General features: G+C 45.6%; 1 protein-coding gene across 1 annotated transcript; it reads left to right on the top strand.

Moving 5' to 3' along the window:
* Positions 1-1,483: 1,483 nt before the first annotated feature.
* Positions 1,484-7,620, top strand: NPFFR2 (neuropeptide FF receptor 2). The gene is made up of 4 exons (XM_008924675.2): positions 1,484-1,525; positions 4,958-5,288; positions 5,969-6,068; positions 6,621-7,620. Exons 1-4 carry the CDS (start codon positions 1,484-1,486, stop codon positions 7,438-7,440), a joined length of 1,293 nt encoding a protein of 430 aa, XP_008922923.2. The 3' UTR covers positions 7,441-7,620.
* The last annotated feature ends 2,524 nt before the right edge of the window (positions 7,621-10,144 follow it).

Below are 10,144 nucleotides of genomic sequence, written 5' to 3' on the forward strand. Positions count from 1 at the left end.
GACCTAAACTACAGGCTGACAGTGCTCTTTCCCTGTACCTGGCGAATTAGCTCACACTGCCTGACAGGCTCCTAAAGCATTTATTTTGTTTGCCAATTTTATGCTCCACTGGGACTATCTCATGGCTGCCCCACTTTTCAGTTTCTACCTAAGCCATAATTCCAGTCGCTTCTTCCTTCTACCTACTCCCCAATTACCTGTTCCCTATCAGTGCCCCAAATGACAGGGCTGTCACATCCCCCTGAGCGCTCTGACAGGGAGTGACTCAGATGAGAGGGGCAATTTAGGAGGCTTTATCTCCCATTTAGCGCTGCAAAGAGCCTGGCGAGGATCATCGATTTCACTAATCCCCAGCACTCACGGCTAAGTGCTGCTGGAGCATCTCTCCAGGGAAAAAGCTGTGACCAGTCCAGAGAATATTTAGTCGGGTCCCTGCTCAGTTTCCCATGATGGATGGGAAGCTGCTGCTTACAGGCTGGATGTCAGGAGAACTTCAGTAATCCTCTGCTGAAAGCTTCTAAAACAGGGACTTGTTTCCAAGATGAGGCAGATAAAATCCTATGGGCTTGCCAGGCTTCTCAATAAAGAGGCTGCAGAAGTGTGCCTGGATGTGGAAATCGTACTTCAACCTGATTTCAGGGAACAGGTGACTGAGATTTTAGTTAAAATTTAAAACAGGCTATGACACATCAAATAGAAATAAATATATTCAGAAGCTTGAAGTTTGACTGAGCAGGAAGCAAGAAAAATAAGAGTATAACGAGAAGGAATAGGTAAGCAGCCTCAGCTCTAATGAAACAGGGTGGAAATGATATATATATAAATAAAGAGCTATAACAAACTTGCTGTGAATGCCTCACCTGTCACTTTCATCTCCTGATTTACATTTGAGGTGAAATGTTTTATATTCCCAGCTCAAGCGGATGAGCAATCTGCAACTCAGTCATGTCTTGTTTATTACAGCCATCCTGCTGATAGCCTTCTTCTTTATAATTATACGGGAGAGCAAAAGTTTAAGATCTTTAAAAAAAAAAAAATGCCTTTACGAACTATTTTCTTTGGTTCCAGCTCAGACTAAGCAGATAAATGACTCTGAGGGGAGGATAAGCAGTTTAAATCCATTGAGAAGAGCTCTGTGTACAACTTCAAAATTGGCACATCTCCCCAGGATTGCCCATTTCAGACTGAGAAATTGGCTTCTCAGAGTGCACTTGATTTTCTTCATGGAAGTGAATGCCAGCAAGAAAAAACTATTTCATTGCAATTGGTTATTTTTAGGATTGTTTTCCTCCACAGCTCACAGTAGCTGAAACCTACTGGGATATTCAGGCTTATTTGGAGATAAACCACTCTGAGGTATTTCATAGAAAATATCATGGAAATTCTGATGGATGAAAAGGTAAATAAAACACTTGAAGAGTAAGTTCTATTGCCTCAATTCGTAAATACCCTCAGAGTTTGTACTTGGCAGCTCAAGTCCTGCATGACCCAGACCCAACACTTCTACTCATGTGGGAAACAGACAGTAAGTGCATAATAAAGCTCAATCCTACCTCAAAGCAATTCCCAAGCAGTTGATGACATTCCAATGAAATCCTGGCTTGGGACAAGGCTGCCCTGTCTGTGGAATACTCTTGGTGAGTGCACGTGCTCCGGGCTGGGAGTGACAGTTCCTGCCCTGCTCCTTGTCCCATTGCCAGAGCCCCAGGAACTGGTAATAGGAGGCTTGGGGTGGCTGCAGCCCCCTCTTGCTCTGGAAAAGAAGCAAAGATGATCCCAATTCCCATGGCCTGTGCAGGGCTCCCTGTGGAGCAGCATTTTAGTTTTTTAGTCAATGGCTTTTCCTATTCCACTGAGGCACAGGATAACCCATGCACTTGCCTCTTCCTTATTTCTCAGACAATTACGAGCTCAGGTCCTGCTTTTTCTGTCATCCCTCAGGGGCTGAATTGTGCCAGCAGGACTTTCCCACTTCTCAGCAGGCCAGAGATCATTTTTCAAGGCACCCAGGAAATTTCTGGAGTTCACTCATGGCACAGAGCACAGAGCTCAGGAGAAGGGAAGAACAAATATTTTTGCACGTACCACATGAAATTTTCTTTTTTTCCATGACAACACACTCCTACTGCCCCTGTCTCTGAAGGTTCCTTGTCTTTGTTCCAGCCTCAGAGGACTCTGTGAGGAGATTTCACACACACAAATCCACATCACAAACCCAGAGGTTGTGCAGGGAAGTGAAGTGAAACAGTGTTGGCAGCTCCAGGGGATTTCCTGCCCAACATAAAGACAACTGTACCACTTCAGAATAACCTTGAACTGTTACTGTAACATTAGAAAACTGACTTTCCATACCCAGATGTATGAGGTTGTCCTGGTCAGCACATGAGACCTTAAACTGCCTTTTGGTCCATGGGGGCTGTGACTGGGATTCCAGCAGGGAATGAGGCTTCTGTGCTTGGAAACCCAACGTGGGACTGGGCAGATTTTCACCTGGGGACACTCTCGCCTTACTCCATTGCAGATTTTCTCTGGTATATTACATTAGAAAGGGAGGCCTTGCCCTTATCAAATTACCCCGTGGAAGCAGATTACTGTTATTTATCATCTTTTGATATTTAGGGATTGCATTATTTTTTCCCTTTTCTTAGATCATTTATGTTTCTGTCTTCTATGCCTCTCTCAGTTATTTGTCACTGCCTGTTTTAGCTGGCAAAGACCTTGTGAAAACACAAGGCACTGGCTTAATTTCTCCTTGCAGCTAATCCTCATCTCCCTCAGCTTCAGTATAATAAAAATCTGTGGAGCTTTTCCATTTCCTGACAGCTCTGGTGTTTGTACAGCAACTTTTCTGTGCCTGCTACAGCCAAAATGTCATTAGTACAACTGAGATCAAGCTACACAAGACATGCAGACACAGCTCCAGTTTTGCCTTGAGGCTGTTTACAACTTCTTGTTTATCAGTTATGAACAAAAGCCATTACAGAGATCATTACTGAAAAGATTGGGAGCTGCTGCTTCACAACACAAAGTCAAAAGAAAAAAAAAAAGAAAGAGAAAAAGCAAAATATGTATCAAAAAATAATGATTAGATCAATCCTCCTGCTTTTAGTGTGATAATGGATAATTCTGTTCTGGAATGAACAAGGACCTTCTCTCTCAGACAACCTGAGGCCCCTTGAAAACCCAGACTCCAGCAGGTAAGGATGGAAAGCCACATCTGTCTCACCTGTTGGGGACAGCACAGATCCCGCTGGGCATGAGGACTGGGAATGTGGCAGGATGCAAAAGCACCTTCCCCAGGCTGAAGCATCTTCCTAAAGCAGCACCTCTGAGAAGCAAAGGATTGAAGAAGAAAATGAGTGGTAATTTACAATAATAATAATAATAATATTGGTTAAGAGCAGCAAATTAAGTCTAGTTCTCTGGCACAAGGGATGCTGAGCTTTAAACAGGGTCTGAGGGAGGCAGCATCTCCTGGAATTTATAGATCACAGCTCCAGGTTTGGGATTGCAGGAACAGCACAAACTCCTATTGCCAAAAATCTGTGTTTGCATTTTACCAGCGTTCCCCATCCTGAGCATGTTTGGGTGCAAGTGCACCAGTGCTGCTGCCTTGAGGGGGGGGTGAGGAAAGCTGGCATTAAAACCACTTCCCACAGCAGCTGACTGAGCTCTGGCTGGGGAAAGCGGTTGGCACATCACACATTTCAATAAAACCAGTTTTGGTAATTTTGAAAACGTGTTGAATAAAAAACAATCAAGATAAGCCTTTCTCCACAAGGACAGCCCAAGGGAATATATAATTATTGCTTGTTCAAACATACAAGTAGCCGGTTTTTGGTGAGAGACTCCAGATTCTTGTCTCCCTACCGGGCTGTGCAGGCATTTAATGAGTATGTAAAACAGACCCTTTAAAACCCTGCACTGCTGCTGACTTCTAAACAGACACAAGAGACCAGAACGTGGTGGTTTTTCACCGCTCTGCTTGTTCCAAACCTCAGGCACAGCAGAATAAATTAATTTTTGATGTGCCTGCTACCTGAAAGTAAAACATTTGCAGAAATTTTGATGTTCATACAAGCCCATCAGGATTTGGGCAGTTGTGCCTTAATTCAATTTCCATTTATAATAAGAAATTTGAAGTGTCCTAAAGGCACCTACACTCATATTTTAATTTCATGCCTTCTGCCACCGATTAATTTTGCTGTTCTTTTGCTTCCAAGTTAAGTTACCTGCTAGGAAATGACTCCAGGTCTCTTGTACCTGAGCACGTTTCAAACACAGCATGGTCCTTCGTGATTGCAGACTGTGAGCTACACAGTTTCTGAGCAGTAATAGTCTAATACCAACTGTACATAAAAAACAACTCGTGTTCCATGAAATGGGATTGTGTTTGGATGCATGCAGGCAGAACACTCCTGCCACTTCAGAAAGCTTTGATCCCTGGTTTTCAGTGATTAAATTAGTGATTATTTCAGTGATTGTTGCTCAGCAACCTCACCATTGTTAGATCACTCCAGCTGTTCAGTAAATGTATTTATCAGGAATCCTGATTACTTTTTACCTCAAAATCAGCTGTGCAGGTTGTTGGTTTGTTCAGCTGACGCAGCACAAGAGGCTGGTTTACGTCCTGTCTGGCTTTCTCCTCCTTTGGGAAAGGAAGGACTTAATTTATAGAGCCTGCAGAAGGAGAAAGGAGCCTCGCTGGTCACTTTTGTAGGCCTGTGTGGTCAAACTCTACAAGTAGTATTTGTTGTTTTTCCTATTTGGGGAGGCCCAGAACACGGACTGTTAAAATAAGCCACAGAGGGATGAGCACACGTGAGGTTTGCGTGTGTTTCAGAACACAGTGTACTCAAGGCAGATAATAACAGTAATAATAATAATAATAATAGATTCATAAGGATCAGTTGCAAAAAAATGACTTTTTTTACAGATATATTCTAAGGCACGTTAGAGCACGAGTAAGAAAATGGACTCCAACGCTTCGTTCGACTGGCCCCACACGCTGAATTACAACGGGACGTACAAGTACCTCTACTTGGAAGGCAACGTCTCCTACGTGGACTTCTACCTTCACCAGCCTTCAGTGGCCGCTGTCTTCATCATATCCTACCTCCTCATCTTCCTCCTCTGCATGGTGGGCAACGGGCTGGTTTGCTTCGTCGTCCTGCGGAGCAAACACATGCGGACGGTCACCAACCTGTTCATCCTGAACCTGGCTGTCAGTGACCTGCTGGTGGGCATCTTCTGCATGCCCACCACCCTCCTGGACAACATCATTGCAGGTGGGCTGGCTCTCGCCAGGGGCAGGGAGAGCCGGGGGCGTGTTTCGGAGGGGGCTCTGTGGGCATTTCGAGTCACTGGGAGCAGGGGTGAGGAAGACAAGCCTCTAACCCACCTTCTGACTGCTTGCTGACTTCCACATCCCTCATCCTTAGGAAGGGATTCTCCCATTGCCAGGTGATATGTTTGGGAAGTCTTGGTGGATGCCACAAGTTAGATGCAGAGAACAATCCACTGTAGCAGTCAGTTCCCTTTCCTGTCTTGATGTCTCATTTTGTCGGGATGTTAAACCACAGATGTTTGCTTTGCTGGTTTTTGGAACATCAGAAAGTCACCCAAGGCAGCTGACAAAGCAACTGCTTCCACACTCTTTGCCTCCCTAACCCTTGCTCTCTTAGTTCCAGGGCAGAAAATTCCTCTTATGCATATAAGCCCAGAGAAATCGTGGCTGCCCCATGCCTGGAAGTCCTCAAGGCCAGGCTGGATGGCACTTGGAGCAAGCTGGGATATTGAAAGGTGTCCCTGTCCATGGCAGAGGGGTTAGAAGGAGATGATCTTTAAGGTCCCTTCTAACCAAGACCATTCCAGGAGTCTACTCAGGAAATGGAAGACAAGAGCAAATAATTTTAAGTAGAGTCCTGCAGTGAGATGACAGCAATTCCAGCTGCCTGTTTCCTTCCAGGATGGCCTTTTGGGAGCCTGGTGTGCAAGATGAGTGGGATGGTCCAAGGAATCTCTGTTTCTGCCTCTGTGTTCACTCTGGTTGCTATTGCCGTGGACAGGTAAGATGCTGCAGAGTCTGTGACCAGCACTCTCACCTCTCTCTGCCCTCTGACCACAATGAGCCTGTTCATTAACTCACCCAACACTGCAATAAATCAGATGTATTTTTCTGCTGAGGCTGCTAAGCCAAACAAGATGTGGCCAGGTCTAAAGAGCAGCCACTGGTATCTCTTCAAGACGGTGAAGCCAGGCTATCCTGTCTGGCCTGGATTTGGTTTGTCCCTCAGCTGTCAAGCTGGATAGCAGAGGTGTTAATACCTGCCTTAGCTAAGTGGAGCATCACAAGCAGCTGCTGATAAAAGAGGATGAGATGACTCCATCTTTGTTTTTTAAAAAAACAATTTAAAATGCATGTGCATTTTAAATCGCATGGGGAAAATCTGGGTTATTTGAAATAACCTGTAGGGTAGAGAATGAACATATTAAGGTAAACTGAGGGAATCAGTATTAGGTAGAGGGAAAACTGGGGGCCAAATCTTAAAGCTGGGTGATGAAGCATTCCTCCCATGGCTTCTCCACACGTGTCCCCTGTGTCCTCGCCACCTTGCCAGGTTCCGGTGCATCGTGTACCCCTTCAAGCAGAAGCTGACCATCCCCACCGCCGTCACCATCGTCGCGGTCATCTGGATCCTGGCCGTGGCCATCATGTGCCCCTCGGCAGTCCTGCTGCAGGTGCAGGAGGAGAAGCACTTCAGGGTGATCCTGGGCCCCGACAACGACACCCGCCCGGTGTACTGGTGCCGGGAGGACTGGCCTGACCCGGCGATGAGGAAGATCTACACGACGGTCCTCTTTGCCAACATCTACCTGGCTCCCCTGTCGCTCATCGTCATCATGTACACCCGGATCAGCGTCGCCCTCTCCCACACAGCCGGGGCTGGGGAGCGCGGCCAGGAGCAGCGGCACAGCACCTGGAAGAGGAAGCAGAGAGCAATCCAGATGCTCGTCGTCGTGACTCTGCTTTTCACCCTGTCCTGGCTCCCCCTGTGGACTCTGATGCTGCTCTCGGACTACGCCAGCCTCTCCGATCTCCAGCTGCAGCTCATCAACATCTACATTTATCCCTTTGCTCACTGGCTGGCCTTCTTCAACAGCAGTGTCAACCCCATCATCTACGGGTTCTGTAACGAAAACTTCCGCCGCGGCTTCCAGGGTGTCTTCAAATTCCAGCTCTGCTCCAGGGAGGTCTATTCCCAGCCGGGCCAAAGCAATGACCTCTTGCCAGCTGCCCAGTGCCAGACGCCCCAGGATCAGTCTTTTCAAACAGCTAAGGAGGAGAGGAAGCCAGTTAAGAAAGGAAACTGGGTGAATAACCAGCAGGATTTGATCATGGAGGATCTGGAAGAGTCCTGCAATGATGGGATCAAGTGAAACATGCTAGGAACCACCCGAAAGGTTTAGGTCTGGCAGAGTTTATTCGTTGTGTGTGAAACTCGTGCTTTGTGAGCCCTTTCTGACAGAAATGCTGAAGTGTTTCTTGTTTGAAGGAGACATCAAACTCACATCACATCTGAACATTTGATATCAGCAGGAAACCAAACTCATCCCTTTGTGTCACCAGCTTAAACCAGTGGACACTTCCCTCAGCCAGCCATGAGCTGCTGCTCTTGAACTGGGCTGAAACAAGGACAGGATTAAAATCTTCCATTTACTGGGATATAAGAGAAAAAGAGAACCCAGATTACTGACTCAGATACAATTACTGTGGATGCCCAAAGAAGAAAACATTCCTTCATTTTCCCTGTGAATCTCTCAGAGCAGCTGAAGCAGAGTTGCTTGAACGACATTTATGGAAATGTCTCAGCCTGTGAGTAATCCCTTATCCTGTAACTCTCATGGACTGAAATGCTGGAGATACAGCGTGAAATGTGAACTGGACTCAGCAGTCCCTGGGTCTTCTTGTGGCTGTGTCCACATTGCTTCTGGCTGAACATTCTAAACACCGACCGGTTCCTGCCCGAGCGACAAAAACGAGCATTTTCAGTCACATCCCATTTATTCCCCTGTCTCATTGTTATTTCTGTGATATTCATTACTGTTGCAGTGAGAGAAATAAATAGGAGCGGAAATTCGGGAAATAAGGCGTAAAAAAGTGGCTTCTGTGGTAAATTTCTCTGGAGAACTCAATTTGATTTTGAGGGGGGATATAAGTCATCTAAAAAGACTAAAATTTCAGTATGAGAAGGAGAGAAAACACCTGTTCATTCTCAGGTTATTTCAAGTTTCACCCCCCCAAATTTTCCCGATCCATCCACCACTGTTCACCTCAGTTTCCCTCGAGACGTTCATTCTCTCCCCTGGAGATTACATCAGATTTTATCCCCCAAAATTTCTCTACCTGTGCACTACTGGTTACATCATTTTTACCTCCAAGTGTGCATTCTTTGACCTATAGATTACCTCAGATTTTATGCCCAGAAGATCTATTTTTTTCCCCTTTATATTATCTGAGTTTTAAAACTAAAAACCACTCAGACTATATCTTACCCCCAAAACATTTGTTCTGTCCCCTAGAGATTAGGACAAAATTTTCCTCCAAAATAGTTATTCCCTGCTTATCTCCAGTAGATTAAACTCAGATTTTACCTCCAAAATCGTCCAACCCTTGCCCTTTTTCATTGTTTTTATTCCAAGTTATTTCATACCTGAACAGAATGTCCACTTTTTCCTACTGTATTCTGTGCCTAATTTTAACAGAACCATTTAATTCCAGACCCTACAAGTGAATTATTCAATTCTTTGCCATTGGACTTTGGACAAAGTAAGGGATACCAGGGATGCTGGACCACGGGAAATCATGCAGAGAAACACCTCAGAAACTGGACAGAGAAAGCTTTCAAGGCACTCCAGAAAACAGAAATGTGTTCGTGCCTTGCCAGGCCACCCCAATTCTGTCACATCCGCCTGAGCTGTGCAGGGGAGGCCAAGGCTCCCCTTCCTCCTGGGAAAACACCATCTGAGCACATCCTGGGCTGCACCTATAGAGGGTATGGAAAAGGCAAAATTACAATGGTGTTTTCTGTTAGAAAAATGTGTGCCTGTGATGAAAAATTTTGGACAAATTCAGTAACATCACTTTCCTAGTGATGGCCACGCACATCTCTCCAGGCCGGGTGAGAACAGGAAGGAGAACTACAGGAAACGCAAGGAGACACAGTCTGGTATTCACACTTATTCCACGAAGAGTTCCCAACATTTTCCTTTCTTTATAATAAGGTATTGCTGCTAAAAACACCTCAAGCCTGTGTTTTAGCAGCTGCAGCCAGGACAAGGTGGGATACACATGGAGAACGGGACAGGTAACAGCCAGGATGGTACACGGACTTGGCAAATGCAGCATAATACGAGGCGAGGTGTGAGGGGAGAGATGCTCAGAGATTCTTTTTCTTCTTTAGATTCCTCAGTTATATGAACTTTGAAAACACCTAGTGCTGAAGGGATCCAGGGTGTGAGCACTGCGTTCTTCAGGTTAATTGCTTTTCTTTGCTTATGGGCCTTAAAAGCAGCCTGTGTCAAGAGCAGCAGAGAACTGCTCCAGTGTAAGAGGCAATTCATCACAATCCAGTGATGCATCAGTTCGAGGGGAAGTGTTTAGAGTAACTGACTAACATTTGTAACACAAAAATCACATACAGTAAACACTAAAAGGGCCTTTTTATTGAGCTGAAACACAAACATGTTCACAGCAGGCAATGCAAAGAGGCGAACACACAACCAACAAAACAGCATCTGAGCATTGGGGAATACAATTCTGGCAACATCCTAGTGCCCCTGTGGAGTCCCTCAGGGGAAAGAAGGGTGGCAATGGCTCAGCAGAGGTTTCCAGCCCCCAGGGCAGATAATCCTTGGACCTTTGGATTTCCTTTCTTCCAAGCTCATTGCTCTGTCAGGTGTCCACTCCTGATGCTTTGTGTGTATCAGGGAGCACATGACAATAAAACCTTCAACATCCCAAGTCTTTCCCTGCTTTCACTCAGACGGCAGTGCCTGGTTTTGGCATTTTGAAGTTTCCTCTTCTGTAGCCATTTCCATTTCAGGCAGGACCTTCACCATCTGAAAAAAAAAAAAAAAAAAA

This window comes from Manacus vitellinus, unplaced genomic scaffold, assembly GCF_001715985.3.
Source record: "Manacus vitellinus isolate BGI_N305 unplaced genomic scaffold, ASM171598v3 scaffold_153_pilon, whole genome shotgun sequence".
In the NCBI taxonomy this organism is placed as follows: Eukaryota; Metazoa; Chordata; class Aves; order Passeriformes; family Pipridae; genus Manacus; species Manacus vitellinus.